Below are 18,830 nucleotides of genomic sequence, written 5' to 3' on the forward strand. Positions count from 1 at the left end.
GGCGCAGAAAGAAGTAGGCATGAAAAGTCCTCTGACATGAGTCCCTGACTTCCATGAGAGAAGGTCAGCTTCATCACAGTTGAGGCTGCTTTCTGCCCGTACTGTGCCAGTAGGTTCAGAGTTGACACCTATCTGCGATTGTGCCTCTTCTTCCTGTCATTGCTGCAGTCATCTCTCCCTGTGACAGTGAAAAGCCAGTGAGTCAGTGGCAGTACCCAATCAGCTACGGGAAATGCAACTCCTTCCTACTCCCAACCACCTGCAAAATAAATGAGTGCTGTCTCCACATGTGTCACCAGAGAGGAATCTATTGTTTGGGAGAATGGAAGAGCTCTTTACTGTGTAAGAGAATGTGGAACAGCGTGCTGTTGCTTGTTAATAATTTGTGGCCTCCCCTTTCAGGTTCCTTTCAGTGCTACCATGTCCCCGGTTCGCTTGCATTCTTCCAACCCCAACCTTTGTGCAGATATTGAATTTCAGACTCCCCCTAGCCACCTTACAGACCCTCTGGAAAGTTCAACGGATTACACAAAGCTTCAAGAAGAATTTTGTCTAATTGCACAGAAAGGTAACAACAAACATAACGTGCCCTTCAGACACACTCTCTTCTTTGATAAGAAGTTGCCATTTACTCTCTTACCCATGTCTGGGTGGTCATGGTAAAAAGGTCAAATGGTTTATATACTTACTGAAGTTCTATAGACAAAACACAGTGGGATATGATGCCTGCATCCTGGGAGAACACACATCATAAGGTTACAGGGGTTGTTTTTGGGGGGTTTTTTGTGTGTGTGGGTGGCATGTGGAACTTCCCAGGCCAGGGATTGGATCCATGCCACAGCTGTAACCAGAGCCGGTAACAACAGCAGATCCTTAACATAAGGTTGTAGTTTGGGCAGAGAAAGTATCCTTGTGGCTTAGTGGGTTAAGGATCCAGAGTTGTCACTGCTATGGCTCTGGTTATAGCTATGGTATGAGTTTGATCCCTGGCCTAGGAACCTCCACATGCTATAGGCTCAGCCAAAAAAAAAAAAAAATTCTTGAAAATGTGTATTAAATGGAACATCTCAAGTACCACCCCCCATAATACTCAAGAAGAGAAGAGCTTTACACTGAGGGAACTCGGAATGCTGAAGTCAATAAAAATGTATACTGACAAACCATCAGCAAAGACATACTCTCAGAAACTTTAATTCCACAATCCTGAAACAATTAAACTAAATCATCTTCCACCTCTTTTTTTTCTATAGATTTCTCAATTGAGATTCTGTAAGACCATCTCTTTCACCTGCTATTTTACTCCTTGTACATTTTTATTACATTTCCTAGCTGAATGCTAATTATGTCATTACACTAGAACAATGTTATTTTGTTTATATAATTATAGATATATGCCCCGGAAAGCCAGTAAGTTTTACTAATAATGCAGGTAGAATGAGACAAATGTATGAATTAAATATAGCTGCTAAAAATAGCTGCTAAAGGAAGATGGATAAATGTGAAGGTAGCCCCAGGAAAGCTTTGTGTATTTGCTTGCAATCCTGAGGCTTTCAGGAAATCCAAGTTTCAACAGCATTTTAAAGCCTCTGTTGAAACAACATATTTTCTTTTCAACTGCAGTGGGAAAAAAAGGAGCTTTTCTATGACTATTACATCAACTCTTTAGGAAGAATTATGGATTTTGAAATGAGCTAGAGTCCACTTTTAGAGCTGCTGGTGGGGTTAATGTATTTCAGCCACCGAGTTATTGCCTTAAAATTGATGGCAATTAGAATGTAGCACATAAATCAACAGATTCTGAGGCCCTTGGAATCCCACCATTTTCCCCCTTTAATTCAGGCTAAATTTTTTGTGCTCAGTTTTTTCACTTCCTTTAAAAATATCCTTTCTCTTATAAGGATATCTTTACTTTAGAAGACTACATTTTATAGACACTGTTATTGTGAAGATAAAAGTTGGAAATTCAAACGTGTGTTTCAAAATTAAAGACCGCCTTGGATTTTACCAGTGTATGTTGTTAGGTATGCAGAAGTGAGGGTGGAGGTTGTTTTTATTGTTGCCTTTATTTTGTTTTATTTTATTTCCAGCTTTGTTGAGATGTAAATGATATGTAACATTGTGTAAATGTAAGGTACACATGTTGATTGATGTCCTCATATGCTGCAAAATAATTACCACCATAGAGATAACAAACACATCCATCATGTCACATAATTACCCTGTCTTTTTCGTGGTGAGAACATTTAAGATCTACTCTCTTGGCAATTGTCAAGTATGTAATACAATACCATTAACTCTAACCACCATACTGTACAATTGGATCCCCAGAACTTACTCATCATATAACTGGAAGTCTATACTCTGAAAGCACTTCTGATATCATGATATTCTGGGCTTAGAAGTAATGCAAGTGCTGTTCTTAAGACCAAATCATTTCCTACCCCTAAGAGAACTAGTTAGAACTTCTAAAACAGCTGTCTGATTTCTATTGGCAGAACTCATAAAAGTGCTCTTTTTGGGGATCCACGCTTCGCAGAAATAATTTTTGAATAGTTCTAAATGATTTGCATGAGGCTTCATTGTACACAGAACGGCTCAAATATTGTCATCAACCATGGCAGGGTAAAACTTACTCCTTTTTCCTTCTAGGAATTGTATGTAGGTTAGTTTCTAAATATTGAAATTAACTATTAAAAAAATAATAATAAAATAAAAATAAAATTGATATTGTATATGCTGCTTCTCTTTGTTGCCTTGTCTGGTATGAAATGCTAAAACTTTTCTCTTGATTAATAACCATTACCATATTTGGTTTGTTTGTTTTGTTTTGTTTTTTCTTTTTAGGGCCACACCTGTGGCATATGGAAGTTTCCAGGCCAGGGATCAAATCAGAGCTACAGCTGGCAGCCTGGGCCACAACCACGGCAACAGCAGATCTGGGCCACATCTGTGACCTACGCTGCAGCTTGTGGCCACGCCAGATCCTTAACCCACTGAGCGAGGCCAGGAATCAAACTCCTATCCCCAGGGATACTATGTTGGTTTCTTAACCCACCGAGCCATCACGGGAACTCCACCATATTTGTTTTGTGTGTAGTTTTTATTATGGATTCCATCGTAAGGCCGACTTTTAATTAACTGTAACATAACCTTTCCAGAAAATATCTTTGCATGAGTTAAAGTGCTGAGACGTTTATAATTTTGTATAGTCTTTGCAGATCCATTTGATCTTTATTTCTTACTTTTCTCCCCACCCAGTGCATTCTCTTTTGAAGTCTGCATTTAATAGCATAGCTATAGAGAAGGAAAAGCTTAAGCAGATGGTTTCTGAGCAGGATCACAATAAAGGCCATAGCACGCAGATGGCACGGCTCCGACAGTCACTGTCTCAGGTAAATGAAGTGTTTGTTTCACTCCCGAGACACAGTCCTAACCCTATAAGCCAAAGATGGAGGCAGAGGCCATCCATCATGGGGATGGCATCTGAAATTCTCCTAAGATATTGCAGTGTCATTATTCAATTTTATTACTTTTCTTCCCCAGAATATGAAGGTAAGAAAATCAACCAAACTTGCTTGCAAACATAATTGCTGTTTTGGCTGACTGAATACTTTTAATGCCTCTCTGTGGTCATTGTAAGGCGGTCCCTGGTTTTAAAAAAAAAAAAAAATGCATTTATTCATGATTTACATAAGCATCTAAACTGCATTCCAGAATATATTCAGTCCAACATCAAGGATACAAAATCTATCAGATCTTCCACACTTACTATTTTTTCCCCCATATGTTTTAATCTGTTGAAAATTACTGCTTGCTATTACCTGTTTTGTCCTTTTTTGATTTACACCATTAGGATATTCTTCCTGTCCAAGTTATGCTCCCTGAAGCTGGACTCATATTTCAGTATATATTTTACACTATAATATATAGTGTTAAATATATATTATATTGATCTTATTAATGCTAATCAAATCCCTATGTTTTTCAAGGCTGAAATTTATGATAAAAATCCTTTAAAACTGCATTTAGGATTTCTTACATGAGCACTGCCTCTGAAATATTTTCTTCATTTCATCTATAAATGTACCTCTAAAAAGTCCTTTGAGAATTCAATGTTGTTATTGATTTTGTGTGAGAACTCGGTGTTTATATAAAATATTGTTCACTTCCTGGTGCCTTGGATCAGAGCGAAGGAGCGAGCAAATCCTGGGTAAGTGGTTTTCCATGTGGATCAGTTCCTGCTTGAATAGTTTCCCCGTCCCTGAAATTTAGACTTAAACTGTCTCACCCTGTTTTATGTACCTGAACTGTCAGCTTATTTTCAATGTTAAGTTCATGTTACTGACTGCTGTTCTCTGGACCACACTTTCTGCTGTTTGCCATCAAACACTGTCAGTTGAGGTGCATATGCTGCTTCCAGTGCAAAGCTAGGGGGACTGGAGAACCTGAGCCTTCAAAGCAGCACCTGTGTGCCAGTCTGCGGAGGGTATCCTTCACAAGCACGCTGTGATGGTTTGCCCTGGGCTGTTCTGTCATGTATCTGTTGAATACTTAGTCCATGTTAATAGATCTTCCGAATCATAATCCTGAAAGGATCATGAATCAGAAATAATGGTTAGTAATCATGCACAGGTCATGCTGTAAACATGTTGAATACACTCTTGTCCCCCATACGGTACAGTGTTTTCTGCAGATGTATTTAATGACTGGAGGCTTCATGGTATGAGATGAGCTTGTCTTAAGACAAATAAGAAAATGTGCTCGTTTCTGGCTGGCTTGCTTGTATTTGCTTGTTGACATGACAGAGAATGGTAAACAGGTGTAGGTTTGGGAGATGAGGGGAGATTAGAAATGATGAGGAAGAGAAATTTTCATTTGTTCATTCATGTATTCATTGTGTTTCACTCAACTCCTATATGTTAGGTGTAGCGCAAGCTATAGGACCCCAAGATAAAAGTAGCCCTGGCCACGTTCCCAGGAAGCTCATGCTCTGACTAGTGAAATGAGAGGTATTTACTCAGGAAATAGTTAAATGGACCACAATGTAGTCCATTCTGAGCAGCACATGGGTAGTGCGGATTTCCAGGGCTCTGGTGTTCAGAGAAATGAGAGCTCCCTGCACGTGAGCAGAGCAAGAAATTAGGCTTCGTGAAAAAATCGGTCCTTGATCCACCAGCAGCAGATATTACTAACCTGCTAAAAGTGAAACCACATCACCTGTGCATGCTTTAGGTTAACTATTTCCTTCTCTTGTCTAAACGTATTTATTTGCATCTAGACTTAGAACCTCAATCAATTTTTGTTGTTTTTTGACTGTTATATTTTGTTTGTTTAACCAAAAACATGTGAACATAATTTGGAGCCATAAAGATAGTTATCCTTATCCAGTAGAGAGTTCATTGCTTCCAGTTCTGTGTTATCAGAGCAGTTTAGCTATGTTCATATGCTTGTGTCTATACATACCTTCCCATTGGCAGGTTGTATCCTCCTGAGCTCTAGGGCTCAGGAGAGAGGCCTTAGCTAGAGAGAAAGATGTGGGTACCCCAGAATATTGGTGATTTTATAGATGTTGATAAGTTGTGTTTTCAATCAGAATAAAAGAGGTCAGTGGTGCTGCCATAGAGAATGTTAGTATTTAAAAGTCAAACTTTAAAATAAAATAAAAAAAATAGAGAGAGAGAGGATCCTTTGATGGAAACCCAGAGGAAACAACTGACAAATTTGTGATGATGATTGAGATTAAGGTCTGATAATCTCAAGAAGGAAAAGGTTAACAGGATCTGACTTAGCAGCAAATGATATATGAGCTAAAAGTCAGCCTTGGAATATGGCAGTCATCTCAGTATGTTTATATCATGAAGGGAAGGAAGTAGCAGATAAGGGGACATTGAAGATGGGAAACAATTAAGTAATGGAACCATTATGTTTGACTAACTATAATTTTCATTGTGCCTCTTTAAATATCACACTTAGGATTTAACAAGATATGCAATAGCTTGAGTACACTGAGACAGCTGTTCTGAGTATCTTTTTATATAAAATATAACTTCACATTGAAGTAGGATTTTTTTTTTTTTTTTTTTTTTTTTGGCTGTGCCCATGGCATGTGGAAATCCCTGGGCCAGGGATTGAACCTATGCTAGAGCAGTGACCCTAGCCGCTGAAGTGACAACACCAGATCCTTAACCCACTGCGCCACAGGTTTAACTCCAGCTATTTCTTTAATGAACAGTTACCAAGCCAAGTCTCCCCCAAGAAAGAGAAGGAGGGAGAACTATGGTTAAATAACTTCTTAGATTAGTCTAACATTTTTATTTATTTTTATTTATTTATTTATTTTGCTTTTCAGGGCTGCACCCATGGCATATATATGGAAGTTCCCAGGCAAGGGGTAGAATCAGAGCTGCAGCTGTGGTCCTACACTGCAGCCACAGCAACACAGGATCAGAGCAGCATCTGCAATCTATACCATAGCTCACGGCAATGCCAGATCCTTAATCCACTGAGCAAGGGCAGGGATTGAACCCTCAACCTCATGATTCCTAATTAGATTTGTTTCCCCTGTGCCATGACAGGAACTCCTAGTCTAACATTTTTTAATTTGATGTTAAGTCCTATTTGATATATGTCTAATGATTAAAATGCTGCTTTTCAATAATGCTTTTAAATATATCGACTTGGCAGATTCCACTATCCCTTTAGTAGGCACATAGCAAAATAACATATATAAAATTAGCATTCTTCACTACATGCTCAGGATAAATTGTTACCTGCCTTGGGCATATAATAATTTGCAAGGCTGAACAGAATAACAAATTTCTCTTCTAAAGTAATGTTTCATCCCTGATCTCTGTGTATACAAAGACATACATAATTTTGTTATTTTACTCCATAAAACTTTAAAAGTAAACTTTTACACCCAAAAGGCAGCATAGATGTTGGATTCCCACCTGAGGACAAGGTATTTTATGTGGCATCTATCCCTTTATAAATGACTTTATTTCATATCAGCTGTAATTTCATGTAGTATCCTGAACACCAAAATCACATAGTATACATATATATATATAGAGAGAGAGAGAGAGAGAGGGGGCACTAAGGTAAACTCAGCCCCCTAGATTACTATAATAAAAGATTCACCTTGAGTCTGTCTTCAATACATTACACTTTGTCACTGTTACTAGAGTTTTTGTTTTGGGGGTTTTTAGGGGGTTTGTTTTTTGTTTTTATCATTTTAGGGCCACACTCACGGCATATGGAGGTTCCCCAGCTAGGGGTCGAATTGGATAAGTGTTGAATTGGATCTGTAGCCACTGGCCTACACCACAGCCCCAGTAACATGGAATCTGAGCCACATTTTCAACCTTCACCACAGTTCACAGCAACGCCAGATCCTTAACCTACTGAGCAAGGCCAGGGATGGAACCTGCGGCCTCATGAATGCTAGTCAGATTTATTTCCACTGAGCCATGACAGGAACTCCACTGTTACTAGTTTGATTTCTGGCTCCAGAGTTTGTGTACAGCTTGTACTGTATGCATGAGGTGTTGGGTCCATACAAATGTCAGCAGCAGAATATGACCCTTGTACTCCATTGGAATTACTGTATGTCATTAAATCAATATGGCAGCAAGTGTTAGATGTGCCCTCATTCTGCACACTCCTAAGAAAGAAAAATATTGTCAGTTAAATGACCAGTGCTTCAGAGGTGTTAATATTGAGGGATGGTGCCCCTTGAAATGTTGTATATATGGGAATGTAAGCAAAACATTGGCTTAAGGCACACAGCAGCATAATTAAAATCCCAGTCATAGTTCTTACCATCCTGTCTACATTTTATACATCCAAAATAAATGTTCTGGGGAGTTCCTGTCATTGCTTAGCGGAAACAAATCTGACTAATATCCAGAGGATGCAGGTTCGATCTCTGGCCTTGCTCAGTGGGTTAAGGATCCAGTGTTGCCATGAGCTGTGGTGTAGGTCTCAGATGTGGCTCAGATCTGGCATTGCTGTGGCTGTGGATAGGCCAGCGGCTACAGCTCTGATTCAACCCCTACCTGAGAACCCCCATATGCTGCGGGTGTGGCCCTAAAAATACCAAATAGATAGATAGATGGATGGATGGATGGATAGATAGATAGATAGATAGATAGATAGATAGATAGATAGATAGATAAATGAATAAATAAATATTCTGTGTTGGGATAAAAGTTTTAAGTATATTTTGTTCCTAAATTTCACAGTTCCCTGAGACTTGGCCAAATTTTTGTGTTTGAAGATATTCTCCATAGAATCCTTTATGTCTTTTTTTAGCTATCCAGGATCTCCACATTGATGTCATTTTGGATAATTTGGCAATATTTATTAAAAGCCTTAAAAACATTTCATTCTTTGACCCTTTGGTCCATGGCTGATATATGTCGTCTAAGGGACTAATGCTGAATGTAGAAAACCAGCACATACATCATCATTTATGGCAACATTTTTTATTCTAGTAAAATTCAATAACAGCATAAGTGCCCAAGAGTAGAAAATAACCACTTAGTTTGCGATTTTTAAAATCACATTTCTGAAGAGTTTGCAACATCGTATATATCTATATGCAAAGAATAAGTGAAAAACAGGATGTAAGTATGTTCCCGTTAAATAATGTGAAAAATCCATAGGGAAAAAAACCTTGAAAGAAATATACCAAGCCACCAAAAATTGGTTGGTTAAGTATTAAGGTATGAATTTTTAAAAATATTTTTCTACTTTTTTCATTTTCCAAATGCACTATAATAGAATTTGTTTATTTAAAATTTTTTTTTAAAAAAAGAGGTCCTTTTTAAGAGCTATCCAGGATTTGGTTCTTGATAGCTCTAGCTTTCACCATTTTCGTACACATCTTCTCACCCCTTTTGAACCAGTTTTGCTTTTATCTAAAGAGTTTAAGTCTTCCGATAGTTCCATCTTGCCATATATTTCATATCCTTCTCCAGCCACCAGGCTTCTGTGTTTCTTCCCAGAACCCGCAGTTCCATTCAGTAATATGTATATGTTATGCCAGAGTCCCACCCAGTCTAAGGTAAATTCTTAGCCAAGGAGGTGAGGATTGGGGCGCAATTAGTGCTGGCTAGAACTTCAAAATGGTAACTTCTTTTATAGCTTGGTCGGGACTGATGTGTGGCTGCGTGACACTTGCATGTGTGTGAGGGACATGAGGTTTGGGGACATGAGGATAGTTTGCAGAGAGTTTGTAGTGGGCTCTGAGCTCACTCATGGAAGCAAATAGTGAGACTTACTAAAGAATCTAGGCAGGGCTCCTGAGCCCCAGGGTGCTTCCTGCCTGTTAAGCCTTGGCCCCCTAGGCCACTAATAGAGCAATGTTATTACTTACAAGTTTCCATGGCTTTTCTTGCTGGTTCAAGTGCCTGGCGATGTGCCTCCTTTTCCCTGCTTCACTCTACAGGCTCCTTGGGTGCATTCCGCACATTGTTTCTGCCATGCGCTGGGCTCTCCTATGTTAATTACCACTAATAGTGTCATTCCACTGAAAATACCCATATTCCTCAGTGTTCCCAAAGCCGTTTCCATGATATCATTACAGAGAAAATAGTTGAGCCTCAGGGAGGGAAATAACAGATGTGGTCCAGAGCGCTCCCTGGGGGCACTACCCCACACAAGCTCATGGTGCTCACTTGTAGCCAACTTCCAAAACAGCCTGTGTGATCAAGGCAAAAGGAGGAGCCGCCCTGGCAAGGTGCACAGAAACGAGCCATTGCATGCTCCTTGTCTGCTTCCACTTTTTACCCTGGGGGTTGTCAGAGTTGGAATAGTATTTATTTCCATGCTTTTCCGTGCTATGTAACAATGTTTCTACCACTGCATATATACATATATATTATTAATACAATAGTCCTTTAATTGTCAACTCATTTCCTATTATCCGCTAGAGGCCACCTTGTGCACCTTCATACACACCTGTAGGCAGGATCACATTTAGTGAATATTGGATGAGATGAGAGCTTAAATGAGAATTAGCTGTCTTTAATATCCAAAGCAAACAATTCTATAGGTTTCTTTATAAATGGAAAACTGATTTTAAAACTCCCACCCTGAGGAAAAAACACTACTTAGCCTTGCCCTTGAGTCTTTGTGGGGTTGTTTTGTTAACTCTGTTCCAGTGGCATCAGAAGGTGCAGTCACTTTGGAGGAACCCTCAATTGAGGTTTGTGTGAAACTCTGAGGTTGATGACTGTCATCCTGCAATTAAAACCATCAAACAACCTACAACAAGGCCTCCTTCTTCCTAGACAACAGAATATACCTGGTTTCAGTAATGAAGATGACTTTCAGTATTTTGTGGACAGAGAAATGATGAAGAACAAATAAGCATATGTAAAGTAGCCACAAAGGATAGAAGGGATATATATATTTTAAGCATTTGAGATTTTGCTCCAAGAAAAATGATTCTGAGCACTTTTGCAGAATACAAAGGTATTAGGAAGCACATGGTATATTTACTAAAAAAGTAATCACCTTTTTTTTCTCACTAACATGTCCCGGTTTTCTCAGAGAACTGGACACACATTTGCTTCTCCCTGCAAACATAATGACTGTAGGGTCTGTGTCCATCTTTAGTCCATTGATACTTGACAGCCCACAAGACCAAGGGTGTTCTGTTTGACACATGTTTTAAAAACTGGTTCTAAAGGCTTTAACCAAAAGCCAGGAGCTGCAAGAAAACAGTTTTCTTTTTAAAACACAAAAGCTGGTTGAAGGGACGGGGGCCAGGCTGTTCTGAGCTCCATGCTCAAGGACTATGCCACTGCTCAATGCAAATGTGAGGTTTAGCCACTTTGTAATTTATCCCCAGTGCTTTAATAGGTACAGAGTTACAGTTATAATGTTACATTTGTATATGCATCGGTTTCCTGTAGTCACTGGCTCCTTATGAAGAAAAGCTGAATCCTCACTCCCTGGGGCAGGTGCCCTCTTCAGTACGTCTGGACGCATATCATTCACTCTGAAATATCCACTTCTGTCTTCTCATTGCTGGTTTTAATGGAAGGAAAGGAGCTGTCCAGCTTTTTGCTGGGCTTTGTCCTCCCAAAGGTCTTTTACTTGAGACTTGATGTAATCCCATTAGCTACATGTGTCTTACGTATATGGAACAGGTTTCTATGCACTAATGTGATGCATGTACCTCCATCCATTTTGGGAGCCCATGCTTATGTAAAGCTGTGCTCTTTCACCATACACGCTACACTGGGGTGTAGCAGATGATGTTTTATTGATGCCGACTTAGGGCATGGCAAAAGTCGTGGGAAGCAGATAGTTTGGAGTTAGTTTGCCTTCTGTGATATGTTCTTTATATGCTTGTCAATGTCTGCACTGTCCAGTGAAGGCACCTTTGGTCTACACTTGAATTAGTTTTAATGTACTGTCAAAATACAACTATTTTCTTTTACCAGACTAAAATATAACTCTATAAAATATAAAGCCAGTTCATTGTTCATTCCATTTCCAAATAATTTTAAAGATAATTATCTGGCTTTGAAACAACTCCCATACTTTAGCAACTAGAACCAAAAATAAAAAGAAAAAATAAAAAGAATCAATAGTTTTTATCCTAGGGTATAAAATGTGATATATATGTGGTGGTAGACTGGGCTTGGATGTAATGGGCCTGACTCTAAAAGAGAGAAAATGCCATGAATCATTTTTATGAAATCTGTGAACTCTTTCAACCCACTAACCTACCAAGCAGTAGTCTTATATTGCAAACGATGAATACCTTAATTATGAGCCATTTATTTCCTTCTGACTAGTAGGATCTGGCCTATGGTGGCTTCAGAAGTTACAGCTAAGAGCATCATAGACTATGTTGTCTCATGTGCACTTGTTCTGTTTTATGCTTGTTTAATAATTTGAAATTACATGTGTGGTTTTTGTTATTTTAAGGCACTCAACCAGAATGCTGAACTAAGGAGTCGGTTGAACAGAATACACTCAGAATCTATTATTTGTGATCAGGTTGTCAGTGTAAATATTATTCCTAGCCCTGATGAGGTAAGACTCATTGTTAATAGATGTAAAGTACTTATTTTAAAGCATCTAAACCTCCTGTATACATTTATTTGTATACAGTTCTTTCACTTCTAATAAAATTCCCTGCATAAATATTTGTGTTGCTGACAGTTCAGTGTTCTTTGGAGTGAAGGATGTACCTGAGTTGACATCATTTATCCTGGGTGATTAATTGTCATTTTTATTTGTTCCTGTGTTCCTCTGATGCCACTGAATATCTAGTTTATATATATTCTAGCTTGTGAATTTTGTCTCAGTCTTCCTTTGAAATGGTCACTATCATCAGTAGCTTATAACATGTTGAAACAAATACTTTTAGTTGAGAAGGTGCTAAACAAAAGTTTCCTTATGGTTTGTTTGAAAAGTCCTAGTTAAAAGAGAAGCCACCTGACCTTGCTAAGACAGTACTAATAGTGCTGCTGCAGCTACTGCTTACGATGATGCTAATAATTTCTAGCTAACACATGGCAAGTGAATGCTTACTACATGCCTGGCATTATGCTAACCCACTTTACATGTGTTATCTCATCTGACACTCCCAACAGCTCTCTGAGGTAGGTACTGTTATTCCATTTTTCAGAAAATTTTTGAAGCAATGGTAAGGGATAGGAGAACATTCAGTATATGAGCTGAACTTGAGTGTGTAGTTCTGTTTATAATTCTTTATAAAATTATTATTTTTAGCCACAGAATTTATACTTTTCAACAATAATTCATGTAGCAAGGTGAGAGTTTAATCCTAAGGCCATAGTTGCACCCAAAACATACATTTTTTTCTAGAAATCTACAGGTGTAAGGGTCCTACCATCTAATGCTTAGGAAACGGCATCCCCAGACAGCATCTCTTTGATGTAAGTTGCCCACCCTGTGTCCATCCACCTCCATGGGTCCCATGATCTCTGATGACATTTAAGCCCATTCAACTGCCCAGAATCCAGAATTATTTCTAAAACATTCAAAAAACAGCCAACAGTCTCAGTTTGAATCTTCTTTTCAACCTGAAATGTGTACTAAAATATATATTTTATAGTTCTTTGACATATTTTTCTGACTGAAACTTAAATGGCTTCCTTGAAAACAATAATTATCATTTACTGCATTAAAGTAGTTTGAAATAAGGTTTAATACTCCAATCCTAGGTTTTATTGGCTAAGCTTCATGATCAAATCGCAAAATGACTGTTATATATTCTGTCTCAAAAATTAGTCTGGAAGAATATTTCTTTAGCACATCTCCAGTGGTTTCTACAAATACTCTTGAGGTGTAGTATACGAGTTAGAATATAACTGGTAATGACAAGCCTAAGCTTATGATAATGAACTTGTTTCCACAGTTAATTCAGGGTTTGATGGGGGCTTAACCTGTTACATTCTGCTTAATATCAATTGAGCAGAGACTTAAAATCCACTCACTTTCCAGCTGCACCTTTTGGATTCTTTAGGCACATGGAAGGAAACTTATGTAGTAGTCATTACTCAGTTGCCAATGAAAATTACTTATGGTCACCACTCTTTTAACATATGGTGGGAGTTCTTCTAGAAATCTGGCTGGTACAAATATTGAACAAATAGTTATTCTCACCGGGGAAAACAATTATACCATGTGCTTTTCTCTTCTGTAGGCTGGTGAGCAAATCCATGTCAGCCTCCCCCTGTCGCAGCAAGTAGCCAATGAGAGCCGCCTCTCCATGTCAGAGTCCGTCTCTGAGTTCTTCGATGCCCAGGAGGTGCTCCTCTCTGCAAGTTCCTCAGAGAATGAAGTAAGGTTCCTTGATGTGTCAGCCCCAACTGCTGCTGACCATGAGTTTGGGTTAAAGAAAGCAAGACGGTGGAACTTTGTTTTTAAACCTCATAGTAAGATGTCCAAATAGTAGCAACGCCAAAAATCAAGGTTTATTCTAACTTTCCGGGTACAGTTCATATTTTAGCGTAAACAAATAGTTGATAACAGAATTCTTTATAGAAGGAGACTGATAAAATATGGGAAGAATAAGAGAATAAGAAAATTACCATTCAGTTTTGTGCATACACACACACACACATCTTTGTCAGGGACATGAATTTGAGCTTAGAAAGATAACATCTAGCATATATCCAGTTGGGTAATTATGGGTTTGGGAGGTTACCACTCACTATTCTAAGAGCCTTATTGGATTACTTGTCATGCTCGTGAATCTTGGCAAGGTCTTAGAAACAAGCAATCTCTTCCTTGGTCAGGTTACAGAAGTTCTTTTACTGAAGCTATTCAAGTACACTTCGAATTTTTTTTTCTTTTTTCTTTTTTTTTTTTGGCATGGGAGAAGCAGCCAAAATCCTTCCCACACACTTGTATAAGAATTTTGTCATTTGAGATTGCAAATCTGTGCTGCATTTTTACAAAAAGGAGATGAATGTTGCTAATGTTATTTCCATATGCATGGAAAAAGGATTGAAAGGAAACATCCTGACAATTAGTAGTAGTTGTTTTTGGATGTTTGGAATTTTAAATAATTTTAGAAACAAAATAAGTGGAAAACAGAAAGAAATCGTGAACACATATCACTTTATATATCACTTTATAATGTAGAAAAGGTAAAATAAAATTCTTGATCTGAATTTATTACCACACCGAGTTAGGCCTCTGCCTCTCAGATTCCAAGTTATACATTAACACATTCAGAGAGAGGCCCATTCACAAGCTGGAGAACTGGTTTAATTATTCATAGTGATAACTGTTGTTATCAGATGGACAAAACAATCATGCTTGCTGATTGTGTCTCTTCCCCTGTGGGCAAGTCTGCCTGGGAAGCCTAATTCAAGCCAGGAGGTTGTTTGGTGAGCAAGGAAAGAATGAGACTGGAGAAGTGGGTTGAGTGAGTTTAAGGCTGGCAGGACCAGGATGTAATAGCTCCAAACTTTCATCTCCATCATAGGGATACCCTGCTACATGGGTGGGGAATTTTGTCTGTGAGCCAGTCTCCACACCGCCAGGGACCACCATGCTGGAGACATGCTCCCAGCATTTTCTTTTCTGACTCTCCCTTTTCTGGGCTCTCGTTGCCAACCAGGTCTTTGTCCTTATTCATTCAGACAAACTTGACTGTACATTCTCTGGGCTTTGACCTGTCGTCTGATGACTTTATAGTGTACCTCCCTGAGAGCAACCTAATGTCCCTATTTCTAAGTTTCTGGGAGGCACACCTGACTGAGCAACCAGTTGCCACTTGCAGCCACTGGCAGCCGAGAGATGAAGAGGCTGTGAAACAGGTTATTGTGTGAGTCCAGGCAAGAGGAAGGAGCAAGGTGGTGGAGGGCAGAGGGGCGTGGGGATGATACATTCACTTTATCAGACCTCTCAGGGGAGTGATCTGGCAGCCTTTTGGATGTGTCAGTTAAGGAGAAAGCAGGTCTGAAGAGAGAGCAGGAATCATCAGCTCAGGATCCATCCAACCACCTGCCTCTGAGACATGGCCACCAGGGTGCTCCAAAGGACCTCTGATTCAACCTGTCCAGATGAATTAACCAACAACCCCCTTACACACACACACACACACACACACACACACACGGAAAAAATACAAGCTTACCCATATGTCTCATATTGCTTATCTAAGTGCTTTTCTATCCAAGTGTTCATATCAGATATCTGTTTCTTCAGCATTCCCTCCACTCCTCTCCCTTCCTACCACCCAGCCGCCCACCTTGATTTACTCAGGGAATTCACTCATTTCTGTCACCCAAATGCTCTCAGATACCTACATTTTCCCGTAGCTTCACTGCTGCCACTCCAATTCAATCCACCATCAGCTCCCCAGCTAAAATACCCTATCAATCTCCAAAGTAGTGTTCCCGCCTCCCTTCTTGCCCCCTTGAATCTATTTGGGAAGCCTGATTAATCTTTCCAAAATGCAAATGGAGGTAAGTGAACTTGCCCCTCGTCCCCCACTGTCCTTAGGGTAGCAATCTAAACTCCGTACCTATCATACAGAAACCCATCATCTGATCTCCGCTCTAAGCTGCAGCATCTTATAACCTCTGTTCTTCTGGAACCTTCCAGAAGCCAACGGAGTGCTTCCTGGAGTTGTCACCTTGTTAAAGACAACACCTGTCCTTTGCTGAAGCCAGGAGAGTGACACTCTCCTACAATCCAAACTGGAAAGTGCTAAACTATACACTCATTCCTTGTGACTGTATCTTAACAGGTTTTCATAAAATGACTCTTCTTACTTGTCTCCTCCCTTTATCACGACACTCTTTCTTAAGTATTTGAAGAGGCTGGACCAAGAGTTAAACCCAACTAACCGACACCTCAATGTTCCCAAGGTTGCTCTTCCCCTTCGACTAGATCTTTGGTACTGAAGCAACTTCATCTGCACAAGTGTCTAAGTCCCCTTGTGATGAAATGAGTTCCCTTGTAATGAGAGGCTCTTCCTGTCTCCTTAGAACAGACTCAGCAAGCCCAGCTGGTTGGTTTACTGTAGGTGTGAGAATCCTAGTAGCAGCTGCAAGGTGGGCCTTTGCACTTACCGTCCATCCTGGTTGGTGCACGTGTTCAAATCGCTCACTCACTTTAGTCTGTTCAAAAGTCCCCTTCCGAGAAACCTACCCCGGCTGCCCTCTCGACCTCGGACAGCTACCGTTTCCTCCTCATCCCCGACCTTTCATATGCCTCTTCCTGAGTTCATGCTTATCACTCTCTAACAACATAGATGTTTCATGTTTGTTGTGTGTCTCCCACACCAGAGTTAGGGCTGCAATTCTACCACTCGGTCCCCAGCACTAGAACAGTCCTACTGAGGAACTCAATAAATATTTGCCAACTGAATGAAGGAAGAAGGGAATGCTAAGAGCACCTTAACATGTGATTAATCAGAGAGCCATCTGAGCCTTTTCTGCCTTATATTAACATTTTTCCATGACTGAGAGAAAAATCCTGTTTCTGTGCTGTCTCCCAATATGCTTCCCTTAGTGAATGTGCAGCCTCTTCTAAAAAATGCTCTTCTTGGTTCTAGAATGATCTTCCTTGCCTCTATTTTAAAATTTGTTTCTGCAATACTGCATGCCTGGTACATTTAGAAAAAACACTCCCCGAACTCTTTGGAATCCTTAACATCTTAAAGAGAAATATTTGGCTCTAGGACTTCTTGACCATGGAGAAGAAAACAAATATATATTAATTGTTTTATTATACTACTGCAGAGCTTTAACTTTGTGTATAGGATGGACCATGGCCAGACTGACCAGCCTTAGCTTCTACTCATGCATATGATAATATAGACCTCACTCAGGGCCCACTTGCATTGTAGAATTCTTTTATATTTCACATAGACCTTTCTATATGGATATGGACATTGGACCTTTTCTCTCATACATTCATTTGGGAGAGATTTGAAATTGAAGACGAATAGATTGTTTATAGCTTCTAAACACTCATGTAATAAACACGCATGTGGGACTTCCACTGCGGCTCCGCAGAAACAAACCCAACTGGTGTCCATGAGGATGCAGGTTCAGTCCCTGGCCTCGCTCAGTGAGTTAAGGATGTGGCATTGCCTTGAGCTTCTGTGTAGGTCACAGATGTGGCTCAGATCCCAAGTTGCTGTGGTTGTGGTGCAGGGCTGCAGCTACAGCTCTGATTCAATCCCTAGCCTGGGAACTTCCATATGGTGCGAGTGTGGCCCTAAGAAGTCAAAAAACAAAACAAAATAAAAAACACACATGCACCACAAATCAGGTTCAGGCAGGCATTTGTCTCCTCTAACATAATTGGGTGTTATTAGCTTTTTTCAGAGAAATCACATGGAAGAGTTTGATTTACTTTATTTCTATCGGGCTTTACTTTATTTCATTCATGGGCTTGATGGTTTAACCTTCCACTTTGTTGGCATCAGTGGGAACTGGAAGCCTGCTGCAGTGGGAAAATACAAATCAGAAAAAGACGTTGTTTTTGGGACTTCCCGTCATGGCGCAGTGGTTAACGAATCTGACTAGGAACCATGAGGTTGCTGGTTCGATCCCTGCCCTTGCTCAGTGGGTTAACGATCCGGCGTTGCCGTGAGCTGTGGTGGTCGCAGACGCGGCTCAGATGCCGAGTTGCTGTGGCCCTGGCATAAACTGGTGGTTACAGCTCCGATTCGACCCCTAGCCTGGGAACCTCCCATATGCCTCGGGAGTGGCCCAAGAAATGGCAAAAAGACAAAAAAAAAAAGTAAAGACGTTGTTTTCAGCTTGCCATCTTTATCAACTTGCTCAGGGTGCAAAAGCAAAACTGCCATTATGCATTTATGCATATAATCATTCTCTCCATAACACTCTCTCTCTAAATACATGGACTCTTCTCAACTCTAATTTGTAAAACATCAGCAGTAAATCCAGAAACCTTAAAGGCAAAAGCTGATTATTTCTATTACATACAAATTTAAGACTTTTCATGGCCCCCAAAATGGTACAAACAAAATTTAAAAACTAAATTCAAACTAGAAAAAAAAATGGAGTTTTTATGAGGAGTTTAAAAATGTGTGAGGAGTTCCTGTTGTGGCGCAGTGGTTAACGAATCCGACTAGGAACCATGAGGTTGTGGGTTCGATCCCTGCCCTTGCTCAGTGGGTTAACGATCCGGCGTTGCCGTGAGCTGTGGTGTAGGTTGCAGACGCAGCTCAGATCCCGAGTTGCTGTGGCTCTGGTGTAGGCCGGTGGCTACAGCTCCAATTCAACCCCTAGCCTGGGAACTCCATATGCCGCGGGAGCGGCCCAAGAAATAGCAACAACACCAAAAAAGAC

At 39.9% G+C, this 18,830-nt stretch overlaps 1 protein-coding gene across 16 annotated transcripts in view; it reads left to right on the top strand.

Moving 5' to 3' along the window:
• Window positions 1-18,830, top strand: part of OSBPL6 (oxysterol binding protein like 6) — a 228,556-nt gene that overhangs the window by 193,126 nt on the left and 16,600 nt on the right. For 7 of the 16 annotated variants that reach the window (XM_021075883.1, XM_021075887.1, XM_021075889.1 and 4 more), the window contains 5 exons: window positions 403-568; window positions 3,259-3,392; window positions 4,187-4,210; window positions 11,947-12,054; window positions 13,694-13,831. In XM_021075883.1, the coding sequence (XP_020931542.1) occupies window positions 403-568; window positions 3,259-3,392; window positions 4,187-4,210; window positions 11,947-12,054; window positions 13,694-13,831 (570 nt within the window). The remainder of the gene's footprint in view (window positions 1-402; window positions 569-3,258; window positions 3,393-4,186; window positions 4,211-11,946; window positions 12,055-13,693; window positions 13,832-18,830) is intronic. The other 9 variants (XM_021075890.1, XM_003483690.4, XM_021075892.1 and 6 more) reach the window with 2 other exon arrangements.

This window comes from Sus scrofa, chromosome 15, assembly GCF_000003025.6.
Source record: "Sus scrofa isolate TJ Tabasco breed Duroc chromosome 15, Sscrofa11.1, whole genome shotgun sequence".
Classification (NCBI taxonomy): Eukaryota; Metazoa; Chordata; class Mammalia; order Artiodactyla; family Suidae; genus Sus; species Sus scrofa.